Source organism: Anguilla anguilla, chromosome 14 (assembly GCF_013347855.1).
Source record: "Anguilla anguilla isolate fAngAng1 chromosome 14, fAngAng1.pri, whole genome shotgun sequence".
Taxonomy (NCBI): domain Eukaryota; kingdom Metazoa; phylum Chordata; class Actinopteri; order Anguilliformes; family Anguillidae; genus Anguilla; species Anguilla anguilla.
Genome location: NC_049214.1, coordinates 40,739 through 68,003, shown reverse-complemented (window position 1 = coordinate 68,003; position 27,265 = coordinate 40,739). Strand labels below are relative to the sequence as shown.

The 27,265-nt window shown below is 46.4% G+C and overlaps 1 protein-coding gene across 4 annotated transcripts in view; it reads left to right on the top strand.

The window, feature by feature from the left end:
* gnaz (guanine nucleotide binding protein (G protein), alpha z polypeptide) overlaps positions 1-24,674 on the top strand; it is a 66,642-nt gene extending 41,968 nt beyond the window's left edge. For all 4 annotated transcript variants that reach the window (XM_035390791.1, XM_035390789.1, XM_035390790.1 and 1 more), the window contains exons 2-3: positions 647-2,019; positions 22,600-24,674. In XM_035390791.1, coding sequence (XP_035246682.1) covers positions 1,297-2,019; positions 22,600-22,944 — 1,068 coding nt within the window. In that variant the 5' untranslated portion in view covers positions 647-1,296 and the 3' untranslated portion in view covers positions 22,945-24,674. The remainder of the gene's footprint in view (positions 1-646; positions 2,020-22,599) is intronic.
* Positions 24,675-27,265: the final 2,591 nt, after the last annotated feature.

Sequence of the window (27,265 nt, the reverse complement as noted above, 5' to 3'; positions counted from 1 at the left end):
TGTATCTTATGTGCGCGTTTTGTTCGTGGGTGCGGGTTTGTGTCCGTACGTGCTCACGTGTGTGTGTGTATATGCATGTTTGTGTGCGTTTGTGTCCGTACGTGCTCACGTGTGTGTGTATATGCATGTTTGTGTGCGTGGGTGCGCGTTTGTGTCCGTACATGCGCATGTGTGTGTGTGTGTGTGTTTGTTTGTGTCCGTACATGCGCATGTGTGTGTGTGTGTGTTTGTTTGTGTCCGTACATGCGCACGTGTTTGTGTGTGTGAGCGTGTGTGTGCGTTTGTGTCCATACATGCGCATGTGTGTGTGTGTGTGTGCTTGTGTCCGTAGGTGTGCACGTGTGTTTGTTTGCTTGTGTCTGTACGTGTGAACATGTGTGTGCTTGTGTCTGTACGTGTGAACATGTGTGTGTGCTTGTGTCTGTATGTGCACGTGTGTGTGTGTGCGTGTGCTTGTGTCTGTACGTGTGTGTGTGCGTGTGTGTGCGCGCGTGTGTGTGGAGCCAGAGGGAGGGTCCTCCACTGTCCCACAATGCACCTTGGTCACATCTGTCAGGGCTGTCTGATTCACAATTTTACATGACTCATTTATTCTTTTTCTCCCCTCCCTGTCTTTGTTTTTTTCCTTTCCTCTTTCTATTGGCAGGAACGGACAGCGCAAGTAAACGCAGGAGCTCCTTTAAAGGGAGGCCAGAGGGGTGGAACAGGGAGCTGAAGAAAAGGAGAGAGAGCCCAGGAGAAGACTCGCCGAATCACCGAAGCACAAAGCCCCCTCATCTCCACGGAAACCAGTGGGAGGGGAAGAGCGAGAGAGGGGTGGATGAGTGCAGCCAGAGAGAGAGCAGGAGCGGCGCTGGGGTAGTCATGAGGCAGGGGAGCGAGGGAGCTCCGTCGAACCTGCTGCTCGCTGGTCCTCCCGCCGCCCACTGACAGGACAGGGAGGCCCCCGGCCCACACTTCCTCTCCACCTCACTGCTATGCCTGCAGGCCGCCTGGACACGCCTACCGGACCCCACCCTGCTGCAACGCTGCCCTGAGTCCCGCCTTCCAAATCTGGATTAAAAAAAGAGAACACGCCCACCTTGTTCTGGCTCCTTCCAACGGTTTTGTTTTTGCCAAAGAGTCCTGCCCCATCACCCTCCCCCTCCCTGCCCCTGGAGAAGGAATCTAACCCATCTTCCTCCCTTTTTCCTGTTTGGTTTGACCCCTTTGTATCACCTCATCACCCTCCTCCCCTCCCCCTCCCCCCGCCCCTTAGTACGTCCCTGCTCCTCCTCTGCCACCCAACAAAGGATCATGGGATGCCGCCAAAGCTCTGAGGAGAAGGAAGCGGCTCGCCGCTCCCGTCGCATCGACCGCCACCTTCGCTCGGAGAGCCAGCGTCAGCGGCGCGAGATTAAGCTCCTCCTCCTGGGCACCAGCAACTCGGGCAAGAGCACCATCGTCAAGCAAATGAAGATAATCCACAGCGGGGGCTTCAACCTGGAGGCCTGCAAGGAGTACAAGCCCCTCATCCTGTACAACGCCATCGACTCGCTCACCCGTATAATCCGTGCCCTGGCCACCCTCAAGATCGACTTCCACAACCCCGACCGGGCCTACGATGCTGTCCAACTCTTCGCCCTAACAGGCCCCGCCGAGAGCAAGGGCGAGATCACGCCGGAGCTCCTGGGCGTGATGAAGCGCCTGTGGGCTGACTCGGGCGTGCAGGAGTGCTTCTGCCGCTCCAACGAGTACCACCTAGAGGACAACACGGCCTACTATCTCAATGACCTGGACCGCATCTCGGCGGGCGAGTACATCCCCACTGTGGAGGACATCCTTCGGTCCAGGGACATGACCACCGGCATTGTGGAGAACAAATTCACCTTCAAGGAGCTCACCTTCAAGATGGTGGACGTGGGCGGACAGCGCTCCGAACGCAAGAAGTGGATCCACTGCTTCGAGGGCGTCACCGCCATCATCTTCTGCGTGGAGCTCAGCGGGTATGACCTCAAGCTCTATGAGGACAACCAGACGGTAAGAACGCTCCCTTCCCTCCTCCTGGGGATGTGCTGTGTATGTTGGGGTTACAGCTCATCACTCAAAGTTGTTGGAATCATGAGCTTTTATGTTCTTCTGGTCATAGCGGGTCCAATACAGTTTCCGGCCTACTTCAGTTAGTCAAGCAAAGTGATTTTCCTTCAGCTAGCTTGCATGCAAAAGAAATGTGAACAATGCAACAATGACAATGACTTTCACAAAGCAAATGGCCAAATCTCAGGAGCTAGCTAACTAGGCATGAAGCTGCTTACAGACACTAGTCACGCATCCTCTCTCATATGACTGGTTTCCTGTTAGCTGTACAGAATTCAGCACTATTTAAGAGAATTTGGTATCAGTTATATCTTTTATGGTAACAGGGAATGGATGTACACTATCAAATGACTTTGACGAAGCGAATTGCTAAATCTCAGTACCAAGCTAGATCTAGCTAGGCTAGGGTTATTCATTGCAAAAAAATAACCTGCAAAAATTTACCTTGCATCTTACTAGATCCACAAACATCACCAACATAGCCCTACAATAGACAGTGTGCAACGTCATTCACTTATGGAATAAAGATATATTTTTTTTAACATAATTGACCATAACTTAAAATATTTCCATGGAGGATGGATCACAGAAAATGGATCGACTTACTACCCTGTCCCACAGCGTGTGATCTGATGGATTCACCTGTCCAGAGCGTATAATCTGACAGATTAAGCCCTGTCCCAGAGCGTGTGATCTGACGTATTCAGCCCTGTTCCAGAGCGTGTGATCTGACGTATTCAGCCCTGTTCCAGAGCGTGTGATCTGACGTATTCAGCCCTGTTCCAGAGCGTGTGATCTGACGTATTCAGCCCTGTCCCAGAGCGTGCAGATACAGCGAATGATCTTCTCAGCCAATTCAGATCACTCAGACTAAGTTTCCAGAATCCACTTTTTACCTTGTTCCCTGGCCAAGATACCATATTAGGGCGAGAAGGTAGTTAAGCCATAGGGATATAGACATAAAGATAGGGAACCCAGACCAGGCGTCTGAAAGACTGTTCATCGATACGTTATTTATACACCAAACATTGCTGGTTCTCCACAATTAACTTGACACCTACATGATTAAATGTAATTAAGTAACCAAGACATAAAATGTCTAGTTTGACTAGGGAGCTTCAGAATTAAGTTCTCATTGTCGTTTATGGGTCATGTTTAGGAGGAAAAGAACATGCTTGTTACAGTACTACAGTATTCAGTGCTAATATGACATGGCCAAAAGTATGTGGACACCTGACATCCAACATCTAATCCTAAATTATAAGCATTAATATGGAGTTGGTCCACCCTTTGCTGCGATAACAACCTCCACTCTTATGGGAAGGCTTTATATTAAATCTTGGAGCATTGCTGCTGGGATTTGCTTCCATTCAGCCAGAAGAGCATTAGTGAGGTTGGGCTCTGATTGGGCGATTAGGCCTGGTTCGCAGTTGGTTTTCTAATTGATCACAAAGGTGTTGGATGGGGTTGAAGTCAGGGCTTTGTGCAGGCCATCCAAATTCATCAACACCGCTCTTGGCAAAACCATTTTTGTAAAGACCTTGCTGTGTGCCCAGGGGCCTTGTCAAGCTGAAACAAGAAAGGGCCTTCTCAAAACTGTTTGGGAAGCACAGAATCGTCTAGAATGTAATTATATGCTATAGCATAAGATATGACTTCAATGGAACGAAGGGGTCTAACCCAAAGTATGAAAAATAGCCCCAGACCAAGGGGTGTCCAGATACTTTTGGTCACAGTGTACATAGCCATAAATGTATATTTCACTTTGTATAAATCCAAACTAGCATTAAATACCCACACTGATTTAGCATGCTGCTAGGCCTCTAAAAAACTAAAAGCACCAACAGTAACACTAAGCTCTCTGTTACTCAAGGTTTGTATCACTCTGCTTTAAGATCACACAGGTAATGGCAGCAGCTACAATTGTCAGTAAATTGATTTATTATGGACTCTTTGGTGGTCCGTTCAGAAGCAAATATTATAAATGTAATATTGTTATTAAGTTTATCCTGCTAAGGATAATAAAGTCATCAACAGGTTCACATAAGTATGCCCTGGAATGTCCTGGGGGGTCATTATGTGCTTCTTGTTCAGCTAAAGAGTGGTTTGTGCAGTCATTCAGATTAATACATCACCATTCCACATGCTTGATGAAATCGAAATCACCATCATCAGGAGTATAGTATAGACCATAATCATCATCATCACCGACACCCATCAATAAAATGATTTACTGAAAGACTAGGTTTAGTCTTCTTGTAGCTTTCACCCCTCTAAAAACTTAAATATGCACAAGGTGACAGTTTTCCTGATAAATCACTATGCTAAATGCCTAGTGAGTCTTATTAACAGGGGCAGATCTGACTGATATATGGCATGCAGTTATGCAGGATGGTTTTCCCACTTAATTCATGTCCTCTGCCACACCCAACTGATGTTCGGTATTTTATTATTGTTGGGGGACATCCCAGAGCCCAACACACATTATAAGAATCCTGGAAGCAAACCTGGTGACACTTCCTTCCTGGTGGAACACATCCTTATTGTGTTTTATGATATTTTGTGTGTATAATGAATCCCTTGACAGCACCAGAAGTGGTTTGACTGGGTAGTTGTACAGGGTGCACAGAATAAATCAGAATGCAAGCAAATATTTTGAATATACCTGTTCTACTTGCATTAATGCATTTTATGTAAAACTAGTTTCTCACCTCATATATTGCAAGTTTATTACATCAGTGCCACCTGCAAAACAAACTCCACCTCCACCATTTTGAAGTTGCTTATGTGTTTTATTTCATTGTGTGTGAGAGCCTTAGCTAGGGGCTACCAAAGTTAGAGTGAGAACGTTAGCTAGGGGCTACCAGAGTTAGTGTGAGAGCGTTAGCTAGGGGCTACCAGAGTTAGAGTGAGAGCGTTAGCTACGGGCTACCAGAGTTAGAGTGAGAGCGTTAGCTACGGGCTACCAGAGTTTGTGTGAGAGCCTTAGCTAGGGGCTACCAGAGTTAGTGTGAGAGCGTTAGCTAGGGGCTACCAGAGTTAGTGTGAGAGCATTTTCCTTATTTTGTTATTGCAGCCTAAAAGTTCACTGTGCATCCGTTTTAAGTGTCGTTGTCGAAGTGGTAGCATTTCGTTCAGTGCACAAGATTCTCTGGCATTTTCACAAAACAAAAAAGCGAGTCTGGTATTAATGTCTGGCAGATAAACCAAAAATAGATTTGATAATATCATCAGGGATGGAGTGCAGACGTAATAATTGAGTTCACGAGGCAAGACCAGTGAAGGAGCAGAACATGTGCCTGAGAATTTTTAATGGCTGGCTACATAAGCTGTAAGCCAGGGCTGAGCACAGTAAGGGGAGGACAGGCAAAGACAGGAAGTGGTCAAGCAAGGGAAGACATGGGGGTAGAGTGGGTGCCAGACCGGGGCAGAGACAGGCAACTTTTTTGAGGCAGATTTGAATCCCCAGTCATCTCACACTCTACAAATGCACATTTGAAAAATGAATATTTACTATTTACAGTATGTACGACTTATTTACTCTTAAGACCCTCGTCACCCTACATCGCCCACTGTTTATAACTGCATCCCTGTATTACACATGCACATGCGCACACGTACGCATGCACACACACACTTTTACGTGGCCGCTAGTAACAATGACGCAGTTACAACACATTGAGGTTGTCCGTTCCATTTCCCTTAGCAGGACACTCATGGACCCAATTACACAGTGGCCATTTTTTACACAGACAGCAAATGATTAACCCACAAATGCTTAGCAACAAATTCGTCTGAAGACACCAGCATTCCCTGACGACAAAAGGACTGTTGCATTTATACAGCGTGTTTCCAGACACGCAAACTGTTTTACAGTGATGAGGGGAAACTCATCTCAACCTTCACCAATGTGTAGCACCCACCTGGGTGATGCACGGCAGCCATTTTGCACCAGAATGCACACCACGCACCAGCTGAGGTGGACAGGGTTAGGGTTAGGGTTAGGGCGCGGCTTTCCTACTCTCGACTGTGAACCTGATGTGAAAATATTTTCTAACCAATCACATCAAGTCAATGGTGGGATATCTCAGGCTGACAGTGGTAATTAAAACATAATTTATGCAACGCAGGGATGCGGTTGAATTGCGAGAGGAGGCATGCTTCTGACAGTGTCCGAGCAAACTGCCCCTCTGAGCAGCCAGCATGGAAGCCTGTCTGCCGCTGCTGCAGTGAGCGCTGTTCCCAGATGGAAAGGTCATTGTCTCCAGAGGTGACCTCCTGGGTTCAGAGAATATGCGCAATCTGCGTGGTCAGGCACGGAGCATTACGGTGTGGTGCGGTGCGGTGTGGTGTGGTGTGGTGTGGTGCGGTTCAGGGTGGTGTGGTGCGGTGTGGTTCAGGGTGGTGTGGTGCGGTGTGGTTCAGGGTGGTGTGGTGCGGTTCAGGGTGGTGTGGTGCGGTGTGGTGTGGTGCGGTTCAGGGTGGTGTGGTGCGGTGTGGTGCGGTTCAGGGTGGTGTGGTGCGGTGTGGTGCGGTTCAGGGTGGTGTGGTGCGGTGTGGTGCGGTTCAGGGTGGTGTGGTGCAGTGTGGTGTGGTATGGTGTGGTGCGGTTCAGGGTGGTGTGGTGTGGTTCAGGGTGGTGTGGTGCGGTGTGGTTCAGGGTGGTGTGGTGTGGTGTGGTGCGGTTCAGGGTGGTGTGGTGCGGTGTGGTGCGGTTCAGGGTGGTGTGGTCTGGTGCGGTTCAGGGTGGTGTGGTGCGGTGTGGTGCGGTTCAGGGTGGTGTGGTACGGTGTGGTGCGGTTCAGGGTGGTGTGGTGTGGTGTGGTGCGGTTCAGGGTGGTGTGGTACGGTGTGGTTCAGGGTGGTGTGGTGTGGTGTGGTGCGGTTCAGGGTGGTGTGGTGCGGTGTGGTGTGGTGCGGTTCAGGGTGGTGTGGTGTGGTGTGGTGCAGTTCAGTTCAGGGTGGTGTGGTGCAGTGTGGTGTGGTGTGGTGCGGTTCAGGGTGGTGTGGTGCGGTGTGGTTCAGGGTGGTGTGGTGTGGTGTGGTGTGGTGCGGTTCAGGGTGGTGTGGTGTGGTGTGGTGCAGTTCAGGGTGGTGTGGTGCGGTGTGGTGCGGTTCAGGGTGGTGTGGTGCGGTGTGGTGCGGTTCAGGGTGGTGTGGTATGGTGTGGTGTGGCGTGGTGCGGTTCAGGGTGGTGTGGTGTGGTGTGGTGCGGTTCAGGGTGGTGTGGTGTGGTGCGGTTCAGGGTGGTGTGGTTCAGGGTGGTGTGGTGCGGTTCAGGGTGGTGTGGTTCAGGGTGGTGTGGTGTGGTGCGGTTCAGGGTGGTGTGGTGTGGTGCGGTTCAGGATGGTGTGGCACAGTGTGGTGCGATGCGGTGCGGTTCAGGGTGGTGTGGTGTGGTGCGGTTCAGGGTGGTGTGGTTCAGGGTGGTGTGGTGTGGTGCGGTTCAGGATGGTGTGGTGTGGTTCAGGGTGGTGTGGCACAGTGTGGTGCGGTGCGGTGCAGTTCAGGGTGGTGTGGTGCGGTGTGGTGCAGTGTGGTGCGGTTCAGGGTGGTGTGGTGCGGTGTGGTACAGTGTGGTGCGGTTCAGGGTGGTGTGGTGCGGTGCGGTGTGGTACGGTGTGGTGCGGTTCAGGGTGGTGTGGTGCGGTGCGGTGCGGTGTGGTACGGTGTGGTACGGTTCAGGGTGGTGTGGTGCGGTGTGGTACGGTGTGGTGCGGTTCAGGGTGGTGTGGTGCAGTGTGGTGTGGTGCGGTGTGGTATGGTGTGGTGCGGTTCAGGGTGGCGTGGTACAGTGTGGTGTGGTGTGGTTCAGGGTGGTGTGGTATGGTGTGGTGCGGTTCAGGGCGGTGTGGTACGGTGTGGTGCGGTTCAGGGTGGTGTGGTGCAGTGTGGTGTGGTGCGGTTCACGGTGGTGTGGTGCAGTGTGGTGCGGTGTGGTGTGGTGCGGTTCAGGGTGGTGTGGTGCAGTGTGGTGTGGTGCGGTGTGGTATGGTGTGGTGCGGTTCAGGGTGGTGTGGTGTGGTGCGGTTCAAGGTGGTGTGGTACAGTGTGGTGCGGTGTGGTGTGGTGCAGTTTAGGGTGGTGTGGTGCAGTTCAGGGTGGTGTGGTGCAGTGTGGTGTGGTGTGGTGCGGTTCAGGGTGGTGTGGTGCGGTGCGGTTCAGGGTGGTGTGGTGCGGTGTGATGTGGTGCGGTTCAGGGTGGTGTGGTGTGGTTCAGGGTGGTGTGGTGCGGTGTGATGTGGTGCGGTTCAGGGTGGTGTGGTGCAGTGTGGTGCGGTGTGGTGTGGTGCGGTTCAGGGTGGTGTGGTACAGTGTGGTGTAGTACGGTGTGGTGTGGTTCAGGGCGGTGTGATGCGGTGTGGTGTCATATGGTGTGGTACGGTGTGGTGTCGTATAGTGTGGTATGGTGTGGTGTCGTATGGTGTGGTACAGTGTGGTGCATTATGGTGCAGTGTGGTGCGGTTCAGGGCGTGGTCGGGCATGGAGCATTGCGGTGCGATATGGTGCAGGGCGTGGTCAGGGCAGGGGCCTGGGGTCAATTTGCCACAGAACTAGGCCACAGCAGGGCAGCAGGTCAAGCCTGAACAGCGAGCGCGGGGCTGAGTACAAACAGAGCGGTCAGAGTTAGCAAGCGCTGAGAGACACACATCTATGCAGCAGCTGGTTAATGAGAATGGTAAGGCAGGGCAAAACCTTATTCATTATTGCTGTTTTTAAACAAATTAATTTAATTAATTGGTTCAGGGTGGTGTGGCACAGTGTGGTGCGGTGCGGTGCAGTTCAGGGTGGTGTGGTGCGGTGTGGTGCAGTGTGGTGCGGTTCAGGGTGGTGTGGTGCGGTGTGGTACAGTGTGGTGCGGTTCAGGGTGGTGTGGTGCGGTGCGGTGTGGTACGGTGTGGTGCGGTTCAGGGTGGTGTGGTGCGGTGTGGTACGGTGTGGTGCGGTTCAGGGTGGTGTGGTGCAGTGTGGTGTGGTGCGGTGTGGTATGGTGTGGTGCGGTTCAGGGTGGCGTGGTACAGTGTGGTGTGGTGTGGTTCAGGGTGGTGTGGTATGGTGTGGTGCGGTTCAGGGCGGTGTGGTACGGTGTGGTGCGGTTCAGGGTGGTGTGGTGCAGTGTGGTGTGGTGCGGTTCACGGTGGTGTGGTGCAGTGTGGTGCGGTGTGGTGTGGTGCGGTTCAGGGTGGTGTGGTGCAGTGTGGTGTGGTGCGGTGTGGTATGGTGTGGTGCGGTTCAGGGTGGTGTGGTGTGGTGCGGTTCAAGGTGGTGTGGTACAGTGTGGTGCGGTGTGGTGTGGTGCAGTTTAGGGTGGTGTGGTGCAGTTCAGGGTGGTGTGGTGCAGTGTGGTGTGGTGTGGTGCGGTTCAGGGTGGTGTGGTGCGGTGCGGTTCAGGGTGGTGTGGTGCGGTGTGATGTGGTGCGGTTCAGGGTGGTGTGGTGTGGTTCAGGGTGGTGTGGTGCGGTGTGATGTGGTGCGGTTCAGGGTGGTGTGGTGCAGTGTGGTGCGGTGTGGTGTGGTGCGGTTCAGGGTGGTGTGGTACAGTGTGGTGTAGTACGGTGTGGTGTGGTTCAGGGCGGTGTGATGCGGTGTGGTGTCATATGGTGTGGTACGGTGTGGTGTCGTATAGTGTGGTATGGTGTGGTGTCGTATGGTGTGGTACAGTGTGGTGCATTATGGTGCAGTGTGGTGCGGTTCAGGGCGTGGTCGGGCATGGAGCATTGCGGTGCGATATGGTGCAGGGCGTGGTCAGGGCAGGGGCCTGGGGTCAATTTGCCACAGAACTAGGCCACAGCAGGGCAGCAGGTCAAGCCTGAACAGCGAGCGCGGGGCTGAGTACAAACAGAGCGGTCAGAGTTAGCAAGCGCTGAGAGACACACATCTATGCAGCAGCTGGTTAATGAGAATGGTAAGGCAGGGCAAAACCTTATTCATTATTGCTGTTTTTAAACAAATTAATTTATAAATCATGGATGCTTACAGACATCTACTGGACATACATGCAGCATGTCAAATCTAATCTGAATCTTTTAGCTACATTAAGAAATTAAACTTATTATATAATCATTCATTTCTGGCCCACACCCTACACATACAGTCCAGTTCTCTATCCCGGTTCCTAGCCTTTCAGCTTTTTTCCTTTTTCCCATCCCTCTCTTCAATTTGAGCCAGTTGCCATGGAGACTGTTGCCTAGCAACAAGCCAGTCACACGCATCTAATCCTTTGCTGTTGACAATGAGCTGTGACTGAGAAAAAGGAGGGGGAGGGGAAATATAGCACAGGGCTACATGGAGAATGTGCAGGCGTGTGTTTGGGGGTGGGGCTGATATGGCAGAAACAGGCTAGAGCAAAACAAAAACATTTTTAAAAAAGCTTTTAGAAAGTGTGAAACATACTCTGAAGGATAGAATAGGCATACAGTAGAGCTTGTGTTTTTTGTAAAAGGGGGGATGTAGCCCCTGCTGCTGCTGTGGAACGCTCGGGGATGACGAGCGCTGGCCTTTTTTTAACGCTAACGGAGAGGCAGCAGACAGACCTGGAGGAAGACTGCATTATTCCCTGGCAGGGAGGGGGATAATGGCCCACAGAGAGCCTGGTCAGGTGACCTGTCTCTGACAGAGAGCCTGGTCAGGTGACCTGTCTCTGATGGTGAGGGGGGAGTGTTGCTGCCATGCCAGAGAGCTGTAATTTGAGTCATTTTCATAAAGTGATACAACCACAGATTATGTCACAGACTGAGCGGATATTCAGCTCCATGTTCGGTCTCCTAACACTGAGGCTGAAACATTCCGATCTGACACATTCTGAAGGGGTGTGAACCAGGACAGTGCAGCGGCAGTGGATATTCAGCAACGTAATGCATGAATGCATGAACATACACATTTCACATGCAATATGGTGCACTTGCCTCTTCCCTCAGTATGGTTTACAGCCCTGTGGCTTGCACACAGTTTATACATTTTCTTTTTATCTTACTGGCAAACAGCCAATGATTTTTACATTACATCATGCATGGCCAGCATTCCACATCACATGAAAACAAAACAGCACATAGTGACTTTGCTGGAATCCTTGAGCTGGTGGTTAATATAACTGTGCAAGCTTGAGATCTCAGACTGTTTACCATCACGAGGCTGACCCATTCATCTCTGACATCACGCAACCAGAAAAAAAAACAGGCCAGTCTGTCCTCACCGTCTGTCTTGCTGCTGAGCTACTTTCTGCAGCTATTAGCAGCAGGTAGGGCTGGAGGATAACAGGAGGTTTATGGGGCTGCACTCCCCCCCCCAGAGCTGGGGCAAGGGGAAAGGTGTAGAGAGAAGCTGTTTACAGAGTCTGCACAGCCAAATTAAAGAGCTCTTAAGAACTGCCCTCTCAGCTACTCTAGACGGGCACATCTGCAGTAGAGATTTGGCTGGTTTCACAGTGTTCATATAGTGCTACGTCACAGCACAGCAGTGATGGGCACACCTGCAGCACGCCTGCCGCAGACTGTAACCGCAGGGGCAAAGAGAAGAGGGGGAAAACGAGAAAGGAGGGAAAAAAGGAGCTAGGGGCTACCAGAGTTAGTGTGAGAGCCTTAGCTAGGGGCTACCAGAGTTAGTGTGAGAGCGTTAGCTAAGGGCTACCAGAGTTAGTGTGAGAGGATTAGCTTTTGGCCCAAAAGGAGCTGGGAATAGAGGAAAGCAATGCATCGAAGGAAGATACATGTTACGCATTCAGTTTGAAGAGTTAAATGAATTTCTGCATCTATGAAAGCCCTTCATTTGAGTAAAGGAGTATGGTAAGCACATATTTCAATGCCCACTTGCATTCATAAATAAAATATGAACATTGAATTCAATTAAATTATCGTCTTGACTGTAGCGTTCAAAGCCTGGAAATATGCCAGTCAAACAAAAAAAAACAAACAAAAAAAAAACCCAGGGTTGCGTTTGAGCTTAAATTATTCTCATATTACAACAATTGCAGTTTCTTATGTTTTTATTTTATTACCAAAACATTGTGCAACCATGCATATTTCATTGACACAAATTAGTACAGTATTACTAAATATCCTTATAATAATACAAATAATACAATTTAATTGGCTGCATTCATGACTGACAGGATATGTTCCTTATTTCTTGCTCTTAATGAAGATGTCCTTTATTTCATTGTGCAGACATCTATACAGATTTGCCAAATGAAGCCATTTTGATTTAATAATTTCCAGAAAATTTCCCAGCTCATTTATACAGCAGTGCGCTCAAAGCTGGATGATCATTACTTGATAACAGATAATGGCAAAAGCAAAAAGGAAAACAAACTGGTATTTTGGACGCAGTTTGGATATTACATTCAGAAATACAGTGGCAAAGCTTGTCAGTTTATCCAAACTAAAAAAGAACCATTTGTGCATTCAAAGATTTTCTTTAAGTGATAATAATTATTATTATTCATAGAGCACTTATCCAGCAAAAAGCACAAAGTGCTTTAAATAAAGAAAAAAATGAAGTAAAATAGTAAAAAAAAACAAAAAAGAAAAACGCAAAACACAGTAAAAGCAGTATAAGATAATGAAGATTAAAAGAAGAAAGCACAGGAATAAAAGTTAAATGGTTTACAGTTTCAGACAAAGCAAGAGAAGAAGAGAAAATAGAGAAAAATTCAGCAGACCTAACATTCCGGACAAGGCTGCTGCAGAGCGTAGGGGCCCTTACTGCACAGGCACAACCACCCTTTCATTTTAAACTAGACTCTGGCACAACTAGAAGTTCCTCGTCAGAAGACCTAAGAGGTCTCGTTGTCCTATAGGGAACCAATAATTCAGCAATGTAAGCAGTGCCGGCTCATGCAATGCTTTAAAAGTAAACATTAAAATTTAAAAAATCAATTCTAAATATCAGCAGTAACCAGTGTAAGGTAATGTGAGACCACCGGGACAATGAGAAGTGCATTTTGTTCTAGTTAAGAGCCTAGAGGCAGAATTCTGTATATCATGAAGCCAAGCCAAAGTTTTTGGGGAAACAGAAGAAGCATTGCTGTAGTCAAGGCAAGATATAAAAAAGCAAGTACAATTTTCTCAGTGTCTTCAAATGACAGGACCGATCTTAATTTCTAAATATTTTTCAGATAAAACAAGACTGGGACAGTTGTTTTGTGTGCTGCTTGAAACTCAGAATTGAATCAAAAACTATACCCAAGTTTCTAGATTCAGGCCCAACACTAGGAGTTTAAGACCTTAGGTTTCAGCGAATGTGCCTGGAGACGCACTCAGGTCCAATGATAAGAGCTTCAGTTTTGTCTGAGTTTAGTTGATAAAATATTTACTAGACATTCATTTCTTAAAATCAGCAATACAGTCATGTAAAATATCTAAATCATTAGGTCCTACTGATAGATACAGCTGGGTATCATCTGCATAACAATGAAAGGAAATTCCATGCTGACAGATAACCTGGCCCAGCGGTAGCACGTAAAGAGAGAACAGTATTGACCCAAGAATTGTGCCCTGAGGAACACCACAGTACCACATTGCACCAAAGGAATCAATCTCTAACAGACACTGAGAAGCTCTTGTTAGACAAGATGAAAACCATTTCAGCTCTCTCAAATGCCATGGTTAAATCAAGGAGCACCAGCGTAGCGCAGTCACCGGAGTCGGCATTCTTCAAAAGGTCATTAGTGAGGAGGAGGAGGAGGGCAGTTTCTGTACTGTAGAGGCTTCAAACACCAAACTGAAAGGATGTTATTGTCTTCAATCTCTAAAAGTTGCTTAAAGACTGCTTTCTCCAAGATCTTGAAAATGAATGGTAGTTTGGAGATGGGTCTGTAGTTACTCATGGCTGGACACCCACAGTCTTTAAACTATTTGGAATGCAGCTGGTAGAGTGAACTATTCACAATAGGGAGTAGGTCTGTGCTGATGGCCACAATGACCTCTTTAAAGAGGCTAGAGGGTATAATGTCCAATGGACTGGAGGAGGGTTTGAAATGAGACACAATATCAAAAAGGTTTTGAGTAGAGATGGAGTTAAAATAATTCACTAAGTTAGGCTGAGGTCAATAGACTTCAAAAAAAGGTATGGAAGAGGCAATATTAGATATAATATTATCAACAAAAAAGGATGAAAAATTTCACTCTGTATGGGATGGAACAAAAACAGTGACAGGAGCAGAATTCACAAGGTGATCAATTGTGTTAAATAGGAATCTAGAATTATGTTGATGAGCAGTAATTAGATCATAAAAATTTGGCTCTAATGTCTGTAATCGCTTGGTTATAGGAGAGTAAGGACTGTTTCATTAGCAGGTAGTGGACTTGTAGCTTTGAGAACAAACCTGGGCCTAAATCCTTTAGGGCTCTCAAAAAAAGGGGTGGTGATCTAGGAGCTGCTGTCCCTGTCCATATATCAAATAGTGATATATATAGTATTGAATACACCTCATCCATTATAAGGACAAAATGGTAGTTGGATAGGGTTCCATGTGCATCACTATCTAGCAACTCCTGCTGGTCTATCGAGTACCTGCAGATTACAGTCTAAGCTGCATATAAAAGGTCTTCCTCTGCCTCCACTCTGTGTGAGCTTAGCTGTAGTCTGCAGTGTGAAAGAGGCAGGTGGTGGTGCTGCCAGGCGTTTCAGAAGAGAACTGTGGATGTCTACCCACTCCTGAATCAGCACCGGAGTTTGGCACATATGCAGTTGCAGACTATTAGCCCTTCCAAATTGGGGTGGGAACTGGATATGCGGAGTCCCAAATTTATTTAAAACTAAAAGTAAATGAAACAAAGGCAAACTGACCCTAGATCACTAGAATCTTGGTGCATGAGTGCTAATATATTAACCCTATCCATTGAGCTATGTCAAATAGCTAAATACCTATCCAAACTGTCACCAACGGCCAGTAACCTAACCCTAACCCTAACCCTATCCATTGAGCTATGTCAAATAGCTAGATACTTATCCAAACTGTCACCAACGGCCAGTAAGCTAACCCTAACCCTAACCCTATCCATTGAGCTATGGGGCATGTGTTTTATGAATGCAGGCCCAGAGCCTTTAGTGTAGACATCAATCATCTAAACAAAAGTAAATTTCCCAAAACATCATTTTAGTCAAGTTCACAGCCTGACTTTATTTTCTTGTCTTACAACTTTGGATTAAAATAATTTTTTAAATAAAAAATTGGAAATTGGCTCAGTGAAAATGGAGATAAGTTTCTGTTTGATGTGACATTTCACCAATTGACATGGAGATACGAGGTAATGTTCTAGCAGATTATTACAGATGACCCTGACAGATATGAATTAGTGTCATCTGTAATATTTTGACAGAACTCATTTCCATTTATAACTACTGCACTTCACTCAAGTAAAAATATTATTTTTGATTGTTCTATCAAGAGATAGCCCGCTTTTGCCACCTGGGTTTGTTGCCTCTACCGCCAGTTTTCAGAGTTGCCCCTATCCGACAGTTTTTGCACACCTTCACACAGTTATTATAAGATTATGATTTGAGGCAAGTTGAGCTAATGATTAACTGTACCTTGGAGTGGTGGGTCTACTGACCACACATTGACCATTCTGAAAAAGGGAAGGTTCAGGGTTAAGCAAACGCTGGTTACTTTTTAACCAAATGTTTCACTGCAGACCATAGAATGTATAGAAAGTTGACAAGGCTGCTGTGATGTGTGTTCCACAAGAAAAAATAAAAATACCACCGTCACCAACGACCAGTAACCTCCAGACTGTCACCAACGGCCAGTTACCTCCAAACTGTCACCAACGGACTGCGTTCCTGCTCAACAGACACAATCAACAGTTGTTCCAACTTGTTTATAAAAGGCTCTGACCAAATGCATTAAGTCTGCAGGAATCGTTACCTGAATGATTCAGACTAACGGCCTGCTGCAGGAATCCAGGAATATAGGTTAGAAAAACTGTTGCTTGTTTTTCAACAAATTGTGTGATTTCCATGGGGGACAGACACACTCTAAAAATGTAAAACTTCTAATTGTTCTACTGCCATGGTGGTCGCTCTCTCTCTCTCTCGCATACTCAGACTCACCGGGGGTGAGGGCTTAAACAGACCACTCTTCAGGAATGACCTTGCATTCTTGGGATACTATAACAAGAATACTACTAATCATAAGTACTAATTAATTTAGTAAGTAGTTAATAATATTGTAAGGCTTACTAGCATTGAGTAACATACCAATCAGTAAGCTACCAAGGAAAGATGATGGGATATTTTTCAGCAATCATACATACAAATTAAAATCCCTTTTATCTCAAATTACAGATGTAGAAATGTAAATGTAAATTCAGTTTAGAAAAGAAGAATCATCCTTCACTCTTAAAAGCTGCCTATTTCTCTTTTTTTTTTTTTTAGAATACCGAACTGTTGGTTTGTTCGCTGGCAGAAAGCCAAGCCATGAGATGAGCCTTTGCTGCGTTCGACCATTATGGCAGTCCGCTAAACTAAAGAGAGGAGGGAAGGAGGGAAAGAGAAAGAGGGAGAGGGGATGGATAGAAGACAAATCTATTTGAATGGAATTGACTTGTTGGAAGCAGGAGGCTCTGATGCTCCAGTGATTTGTATTTACTGGAAACAAAGAATTAGCAGGCTGCTGAACCTCTTCATTAATACTGAAGCTTAATTAAGGGTTGTGTGTGGGGACTGTGCAGGGAGTGTGGAGGCAGCTGGAGGCTGCATGCTGGGTACTGCTAGCTGTGGGCTTTGGGCTAAAAGCAGCGCTTTCTCCCTCTGCACCCCTCCAATCACAATGCAGCCCCCCACCCCTCCAATCACAATGCAACCCCCTCACCCCCCTCGCTGTGTGTTTCATCCAATCACAATGGGTAATAAGCTATGAGCCAGCAGTGAGGCTCCCACAGAACAGCAGGTTAGAAACCCCCCCACCCATTCTCAGACCCCCCCACCCAATCTCTGAAGGCACTGTGGAGATTCCTGTGACCCGATTCCAGAGGCAGTGGGTGGAGCAGGCGAGCCGTTTCTCACACAGCTGTGTTCACAATGAGTCATCAGCTGTATGCAGCCAGGCGGCCGGTGGGAATTGTGCACCGTAACACTGCCATAGTGCAGCCGTAACACTGCTGTAGCCCTGCTGTAACACTGCCGTAACACTGCAGTAACACTGCCATAGTGTAGCCGTAACACTGCTGTAGCCCTGCTGTAACACTGCCGTAACACTGCAGTAACACTGCCATAGTGTAGCCGTAACACTGCTGTAGCCCTGCTGTAACACTGCAGTAACACTGCCATAGTGTAGCCGTAACACTGCTGTAGCCCTGCTGTAGCACTGCCATAACACTGCAGTAACATTGCCATAGTGCTGCTGTAACACTGCCGTAACACTGCTGTAGCCCTGCCGTAACACTGCCGTAGTGCAGCCGTAACACTGCCGTAATGCTGCAGAAACGCTGCCGTAGTGCAGCCGTAACACTACCGTAGCACTGCAGTAATGCTGCAGAAACACTGCCGTAGTGCAGCTGTAACACTGCTGTAACACTGCCGTACTGCAGCCGTAACACTACCGTAGCACTGCAGTAATGCTGCAGAAACGCTGCCGTAGTGCAGCTGTAACACTGCCGTAACACTGCAGTAACGCTGCCGTAGTGCAGCCATAACACTGCCGTAGCACTGCCGTACTTCAGCCGTAACACTGCCGTACCACTGCTGTAGCGCTGCCATAACACTGCCGTAGTGCAGCCGTAACACTGCCGTAACACTGCAGTAACACTGCCGTAACACTGCTGTAGTGCAGCCGTAACACTGCCGTAACACTGCCGTAGTGCAGCAGTAACACTGCCATAGTGCAGCAGTAACACTGCCATAGTGCAGTCTTAACACTGCTGTAACACTGCCTTAGCACTGCCGTAGTGCAGCTGTAACACTACCGTACTGCAGCCGTAACACTGCCGTAGCACTGCCGTACTGCAGCTGTAACACTGCCGTAGCACTGCTATAACACTGCCGTGGTGCAGCCGTAACACTGCCGTAGCACTACAGTAATGCTGCCGTAGTGCAGCCGTAACATTGCAGTAACGCTGCCGTAACGCTGCAGAAACGCTGCCGTAGTGCAGCGGTAACACTGCCATAGTGTAGCCGTAGCACTGCTGTAACACTGCCTTAGCACTGCCGTAGTGCAGCTGTAACACTGCCGTAGCACTGCTGTAACACTGCCGTAGCACTGCTGTAACACTGCCGTAACACTGCTGTAGTGCTGCTGTAACACTGCCATAACACTGCCGTAACACTGCCATAGTGCAGCCATAACACTGCCGTAACACTGCCGTAGTGCAGCCGTAACACTGCCGTAACGCTGCCGTAACACTGCCGTAGCGCAGACGTAACACTGCTATAACACTGCCATAACACTGCTGTAGCACTGCCGTAGTGCAGCTGTAGCACTACTGTAGTACAGCTGTAGCACTGCCGTAACACTGCCGTAACACTGCTGTAGCACTGCCGTAGTGCAGCTGTAGCACTGCTGTAGTGCAGTTGTAGCACTGCCATAACACTGCTGTAGCACTGCTGTAGTGCAGCCGTAGTGCAGCCGTAGCACTGCTGTAGCACTGCCGTAGCACTGCCGTAACACTGCCATAACACTGCTGTAGCACTGCTGTAGCACTGCTGTAGTGCAGCTGTAGCACTGCTGTAGCACTGCCGTAACACTGCCGTAGCATTGTTCACCGCTGGCCTGTGTCACCAGCAGAATGACGCGCTCAAAGCCAGCCAATGAACAACTGGAAATAGCATTCCACAGATTGGGGGGGGGTGGTGGTGGTGGTGGTGGTGGTGGTGGTCTCACCCTCATCCTCACTGGTGGCAAGAGGACATTGTTTGCCGACTGAGGCGTTGGTGTTTAAAAGATCCCCTGTCTAAGAAGTACAAAGGCTGCAAAATGTCAGACAGTGTCCAGAGGAGAGAACTGAATTCAGGTGGCCAACTGGGGGGTGTGGCAGAGGTCACTCATCGGACCACCCTTTGATGCTTATTCACCGGTGGGCCAGACAATGGGGGGGGAGAGAACCGTCACCCCCGCTTCGCTCCTCTACCCCCAAAGTGAACAGTTCAGCTCCAGGTTCACACCGACTCTCCTCTTACCCTTCTCAGCGTACACCCTGCGCTTGATATTAGCTGGTTTTCATAATTAACAGTCCATTGTTTTACTCATTGAGGTAGCCATCACAAAATACATTCTCTACTGTCCCATAATTGAGAATACATAATTCAGCAGTCTAATATATGTTACTGTTGGAAATCTTTTAATCAGCTTCAACATTTCTTGAATGTATTTCTTTGTCCAGAATTTTGCTACATAAAATGAAAATACTTGTGCAAAGAAAACCATTTTCCCTTTTTTTTTGGCTTGTATACTTTATTTCAAATTACTGGGTGATCAAAGTGTCATTACCACTCCTAGTCAAGAACATAAGTGCTTCAAATATTTTTTAAAGCTGCCTCTGAGAAACAAGAAAAAAAGGGTACAGATAAACGTTTTAAGAGTAGTAAACTTCTATAAGCACAGCATTTCCATAATTGCACATGTTATTTTATGAGCATAAGCACACAATTATATAGATTATCTCTAATACTTATTTGATAGATCACACGTCCTTCTTCTATGGTATATTGATACAACTGTATCTGATTTCCAGATAAAAAGTGAACATGAAATGCGAGGGATGAGATCCTAAGGCATGAGGTACAACAGATTTATTTTTCCCTGACAGTGGAATCGTTTTCTGCCTTTTCCCATAAAAGGTGGATAAATTTGGAACCTTGTGCTTCTGTTCCATTTCCAAACATAAAAAGCTGGATTTCAGCTTGAAATGGTCAGTGTGTCCTCACAGATGAGCCTCTGTGAGAGGCACAGGAGACAGTCCTGGGAGACCATGCGCATATTTGAGACTCTCTTGCACGTGCACGTGGGAATATTATCACCAGGGTCCTCCAAGCGTGAAAAAATTTAACAGATTTTTTTTGGCAAGAGAAAGGTTTTCATTTTGGCTGGAGACACCGATGAGATCATATCTGCATTGGACACAACACTTCTCTCTCACTCTGCAGTATCATTTAACTTCACAGGGCCAACACAAGGGAACTTTCCACAATCCTAACTCCGTTATAATAACTTCACACAGCGAGCAGCACAGTGAGCCAGTCCGTGTGAAACAGACAGACAGCGTTTACACAGAGAGCAGCACAGTGAGCCAGTCCATGTGAAACAGACAGACAGCGTTTACACAGAGAGCAGCACACTGAGCCAGTCCATGTGGAAGTTGGAGGCGTGTTTGCACCCCGCTCACAGTGATGCTCACACCGCTGCAGTAAGAAAAGAACAGGGAGGGTGAAGAGGGGAACAAGACCAAAGTGAAACAGTTTAGCCAGAAAAGAGAAAAGCAGATAAAAGAAAGAAAGAATGGAGGAACAGGATAAAGGAGAAAGACAGGAGGAGTTAATGGGTAAATGAAATGAACAAACATGCTGAGATCTCAGAGGTGTGGCTTAAGAACAAAAAAGTCTGAACTAAGAATTTGTGTTTGTTTCAGTAAAGATGGGTCACAGAACAGTCCTTTCTTTGTTAGAAGGAAACGTTTTATTTGCCCCCAATCTGGAAGTCTATTAGCAGGGTTAACCCTGACCTGAACCCTAACCCATCCTGTTTGGTGATGTCCTTAGTCATATCGGAGCTTGTGCATCCTCCAAAGCACCTTATGAAGGGTCACTTTGATTATTATTGTATTATTGTTGATTATTGGTGCATATGCTGTTTTAATAAGGGTGCAGAGAGTGTGTGGACTGTGGACACTGGCTTGATCAAGGCTGCCCATCATGTGTGTGTGTGTGGGGGGGCGTGATCTCTGAACTGACGACTAGAGTCTAATCTGGATGTGCCAACTAGGAGGTCGAGAAAATAAATTCAGTTAGAAAATGAGATAAAGGCTCACTGCATGAATCACTCGTGAGTCACAAGGTTTGTGTGAATCTGCAGCGAGTTCAGACTCCCTGCATGAATCACTCGTGAGTCACAAGGTTTGTGTGAATCTGCAGCGAGTTCAGACTCCCTGCATGAATCACTCGTGAGTCACAAGGTTCGTGTGAATCTGCAGCGAGTTCAGACTCCCTGCATGAATCACTCGTGAGTCACAAGGTTTGTGTGAATCTGCAGCGAGTTCAGACTCCCTGCATGAATCACTCGTGAGTCACAAGGTTTGTGTGAATCTGCAGCGAGTTCAGACTCCCTGCATGAATCACTCGTGAGTCACAAAGTTTGTGAGAATCTGCAGCGAGTTCAGACTCCCTGCATGAATCACTCGTGAGTCACAAGGTTTGTGTGAATCTGCAGCGAGTTCAGACTCCCTGAATGAATCACTCGTGAGTCACATGCAGGCAGTTATCAAGCAGTCTGCACCTTATCCACCTTCACTGAAATCTGCAGAAATGTTCACACCAAACATCACTTGTACCTGAACACTCGACAGTGTTTGTATAGTTTTCATGATAAACCAACAAATACAATACTTCCAAGTCATAAGTACATATTCATTTATGTAAAACAAAAGAAAAAACTAATCAATATTACTCCAAGACAAATATAGCGAAGAATTATAATCCCATACATTTGATGTGTTCAGTTATTCTATTTGCGGTCACGGTGCTTTTAAGTACTCTAAATGGCTACAGATGAAGCTTTTAACAGTATTGAATAATTCATCTGTCTGTAGAGGTGTGGCCAGTGGTTTTTCATGGGCTGGAAAACATGTCTATCATATTTCTAATTCCTCTCAAAATGAAAAGTTGTCCCATTGGGGAAATTTCGGGAGAATGACATTAGACTCCATAATCAGTTTCTTTTCCCGCCTCTCTCTTTCCGTCCCGGGGTCTCGAGTGCTTAACCACTATGGGGCAGAACTTTCTCTGGTCATGTACCAATGTGGCACATTCACTGCTACTGGTGCAGGCACTTGGTGTCAGGCATGGGACTCCATGTGGACTAACCTGACTGGAAAATTGATCTGCATCGCTGCTTGCAGTTATCGACACAACTAATGCTGACACGATCACTGGCTGCACAAACAAATCTTTAAAATCAGTCTCCCTCTCCCTTCATGAGAGGTTGAAGAATCACTGAAGTTGGGGTTTTAGTGTTTGTGTGCTTTTGTGGATGTACCACCTTTCGTCCTTTCTTGAAATGAATGTCTGCATTTCAATAACCAGGTCTCTCCATCTCTCCCTCCCTCTTTCTAGCTCCCTCTCTCCCCTTCCTAGGTGTGAGATTCTGATTCATGTCATTCTGATGCAGAAGATTCCTGCTTTGTTGTTGATGTGATTATATGGATGGAAAATTTGTTCAATAGGTTTATTTCCAAATTCAAATGCTCTGCCATCTCCCTCTCCCTCCGTATCCCTCTTTTCCTCCTCCCTCCATCTCCTCTCTCTCCTCTGTCTCTCCCCCTACCTCCTCCCTCTGTCTCTGTCTCTCCCTTCTCCCTCTCTCCTCTCCTTCAGAGCCGAATGGCGGAGAGCCTACGTCTGTTCGACTCCATCTGCAACAACAACTGGTTTGTCAACACCTCTCTCATCCTCTTCCTCAACAAGAAGGACCTGCTGGCCGAGAAGATCAAGCGCATTCCGCTGACCGTCTGCTTTGCAGACTACAAGGGGCAGAACACCTACGAGGAGGCGGCCGTGTACATCCAGCGCCAGTTCGAGGACCTGAACCGCAACAAGGAGACCAAGGAGATCTACTCCCACTTCACCTGCGCCACGGACACCAGCAACATTCAGTTTGTGTTCGACGCCGTCACGGACGTCATCATCCAGAACAATCTCAAGTACATCGGGCTGTGCTAGGGCCCGGAGTCTGGGTGTGGCGGGGCCCGCCCACACACCGCAAGCCACGCCCCTGGAGGTCAGACGGGAGGGACAGCTTTGTGAGCCAGGGAGGGGCTTATCTGGGGGGATTACAGATGCAAACAGACTTAATGAAAAAAAATGTCTGGAAAATAGCCTGGAGTTTGGAATAAATGTCTCTGCGCTGAATATACACACACACACACACACACACAACCCCACACACACACACACACTCACACACACACTTTTGTTAACATGCAAAACCTTGGGATTTGGGATCAAATGTCAGCCGCCGGTTTGATGTAGAAACATTGGGCCCAGCCCCCCTTCTTTAATTAAATCACTGGATTTAACAAGTCCATTCATCCATTTTTAAGTTTGTTTTTTTTTTTCTTCTTAGTCTAATTTACCTGTTTCAAACCATGCTGCTCTCAGAAAGGTTTTTCAAACTTAGGTCTACAGCTTTTTATCTGCTGGTGAATAACATAAATAACCATACAGAGAGACAGCAGGAGGGAGTGGAGAGAGAGAGAAACTAAATTCCTGGGAAAGAGGATCTGACAGGGTTCCATTCCCCAAACTGCCACAAACTGAAATAAACTGATGTCTGTGTGTGTGTGTGGCCGATTTGGGTTGATGGTAGAAAAGCTCTAAAGATTATTTTGTCCTTGGACATTTTATTTTTTATTGTTGCTTTTATTTTTACAAAAGTTGGATGTGCAAAATTGCCTTTTACTGCAAGTGTTTATTTGACTGAGAGTATTTTCCATGCAGCTGATGGCAGGTATTAAGTTATTCATACTTTCTACTCACATCCCAAGTTACATACAAAATAAAAAAGAATTAAAAATGACAAGAGTGCCAATTTCAGTGTAAATAAAAAAGCATAAGTTCTTTTCATTTTTTATTGAGTGAGAGGAGAATAATGCATGATGTCAGGATTTTTACCATTATTATTCAGTTTTAGTTCCTAAGAAACGAAATCTCCCAAAAAATATGGTATCAAACAAACACTGTGTACGATTGTACAGTTATTGTCTGAAAGGTATTTATTGAAAACAAATTAATTAACATATGAATATGATCTATATAGGAATATAAGGAAAATGCTGGATTGGCTTTGGAAGAATTTACACATTACACAGACTGTTTCATGTAATTCAAAGCAAGGACATAGATCTTGTTTCAACTTTGGGCGGGACAACAAACAGGAAATATGAAATAGGATTTTTTTGTGGGGGGTGGGAGAATACTAACAGTGCCACCAAATACATGATAATATGGGGGGGGGGGGGGGGGGGGAGATTTGACGTCATCCCAAAGTTGGGGGATACGTGTCCCCCCTGTCCCCCCGAGATCTAGGTCCATGATTCAGAGCGTTCAGGGGCGAGGCAACACAGAAAAGCACCATGATGACAGGGCAGCGGAAGGGAGGGGAGGGGCACTACGGGAGGAGAATAAGCATAAATATAACAGGAGCATATAATCACAAGGACACACACTCTCTGCACATGAACACTCTTTCGCTAAGTGTGAACATGTAGAGAGGGCGAGCGCTTGTCCACTTCTCTCCTCCTCTCAAACAGAGAAGAGGTACAATGTGCTAACTGCAGCTAAGGGCTTAAGGTTTGATTTTCCAAGATGTCCACTTTGAAAAATGATTTAAGAAAATAAAAGAAATATAACAAGAACAATATTAGTAAATAAAGAAAATGTTGAAATGTTGACTTCACTTGTAGATGTGTTTTTGTGAGGTGGTGGGGAGGGGACGGGAGGGGAGGGGAGGGGGTCTTCACCGGGCAGGATATTTTTGTGGAAGTGTTTTATAGGTCTGATGAAGATGACGGCACAACTGCAGAAGTGTTTTATAGGTCTGATGAAGATGACAGCACAACTGCAGAAGCCCTTCCTTCTCAGAGCTGGTTCTAATGCATGCCCCTACTGACAGGATCATGTCATTCATGCGCTCCAATGCTGGTGTTGAGTCCTCTGGTGAACAATGTCTCAATGTCAAGATTACTTTCTTCCTTTTTGAATAAAAATCAGCCACCAGTTTCAATAGGGCAAACCAAGACAGCATCCTAGTAAGAGATTAGGATCCCAAGAAATCAAAGGACTGAAATACGTTTGTTGCTAACTGCAAACAAGGAAATACATTTACAAAGAGCGCTCAACAGCAGTTCACGTTTGTTCAGTTATAATTTAGTTGCTGAGGCCACAGATGCTACAAACTCAAGGGACATCTGTACGGTTTCAAATTCCACATGAAGTTTGTATTTTGTTTTTCCCTAAATGACCAAACGGATCATTTGTATAATTTCAACTGGAAAAATGATAATTGTCACAGAGAACCAGACACATTTTCTAGGAAGGATATTGCTGCATTTGACTTCTTACCAAAGCATGCATTACGTTTATTTCTCAGAACTGACGAATGAAATTCCATAGCAGTGCTTAACTTCACGTTCTTACTTACTGGTAATGTGTTCCTGAAAAGCTTGCTTCATAAGTTTCACAATGTGTTTCCTGAACATGGCGAATTTGTACAAAGTAATTTCTCAAATTACAAGTAAAACACTTTGACGGAAACTTGGAAGGGTGCTGTTTGAATGATTTTCAGAGGAAAGTAGTCTTTCAGTGACAACTGGCAAGCCCTTAGCAAAGAAAATCATTTAAAACAGCACAACACATGAAAATATAAAACAATTTTACATCACCTTGCATTACCAAATGGGCATAAATGCTCTGCATTTCAGCCAATTTACTGACCAGCACTCTTCTTAGAAGTACAGAGGTGAGGCTAGAAATTCAGTCAGTCAACCACAGTGCTTATCCTGACGGTTAGGTCTGGCGGGGCTCCTGGTTCTTATGTGAGTATGTGAGCCCTTATCACTTTTTCAATGAAAAAGAAAATGCAAGCAAGTAAATTCCCTGGCTAAACATGACCACTAAAAGCCAATGAATTTGAGGATTAGATTTGACCATATATCACTTTACACATTAACATGTTTCATATACGTTACATATTAGTCATGCAATCTTTTACTTTGTCTGAATTGTGTAAGAATATATTTAACAGTAAGGAAGGAAATGCTCTCACTTGTGGAGGCAACTTTGCTTTATCAAACCATGCAAGATTCAGATATCCATTTACGTGCAGAGACACAAGCTCTGCCTTTTATAAGCTCAAACTAAAGTTTTCATATGGCTGTAAAATCTACAAAGGTATTAACTGGTAATGCTCACCTGACTGTGGCCAACACACTACACTTTAGAAATTGGTGACACAATTTTATTGCAACTCCGCATTTAATGGCCATATTCAATTTGTTTTGAAAATGGATGATTGTAGAAAGACCAGACACCATCTGGCCCCTGTATTTGGAATCCCATGGTGTTTGAAGTCAATGCACCATCATATATGCCCAAAATGAACTCTACAGCAGAAGTGTGTGTACTCACCAAAAGCACGTACCTGAGAGCAAGTCACCATTTTAAACCCAACAGTGGAGAGAACAATCGGAAAATGTATTTCCGGACATTAACATAAGTATTGTGATTAAAATACCAGTTTAGCCTTAAATTAACATAGTGAACAGCGATCGTACATATGGAATATTAATGTGATACATTGGCTGTTTTTGTGGCCTTTTAGCTCGCACTTTCCCAAAATTCCATCAATGATAAGATCGGGACTCCGACGGCCCCGAAAACTGATAGATTTCACTGAACATTCAACTGTTTACATTTATGGGGTTCTGAACCAGTGAGATCATAACTCTTACTGGTTGATTTTACGCAGTCATTTATGGCAGTTGGTTCTCTCAGAATTCTGACTGATAACCAGGTCAGTATTTTCAGTGGACACTTGATACATCCCGCTTTATAACTTCAAAGTCCCAAGTCATTTGTGAATGGTTTCAATGGATTTTGAAAGTAGACACTTCATGTTACAAGCATGCTAACGGAAATGAGTGTGCTGTGAAGTTTTGGTAGCAAACAGGGCTGAATCCTTCTGACGTAATTTACATAGCTGGCGGCGACATAGCTCAGGAGGTAAGACCGATTGTCTGGCAGTCGGAGGGTTGCCGGTTCAAACCCCACCCTGGGCATGTCGAAGTGTCCTTGAGCAAGACACCTAATCCCTAACCCCTAACTGCTCTGGCGAATGAGAGGCATCAATTGTAAAGCGCTTTGGATAAAAGCGCTATATAAATGCAGTCCATTTACCATTTACATAGCGACTGTATGCTCAGTTCGCCTAGTTTCACTCACTATGGCCAAGCGGAATCGATAAGGTTTCAGAAAATATATAACT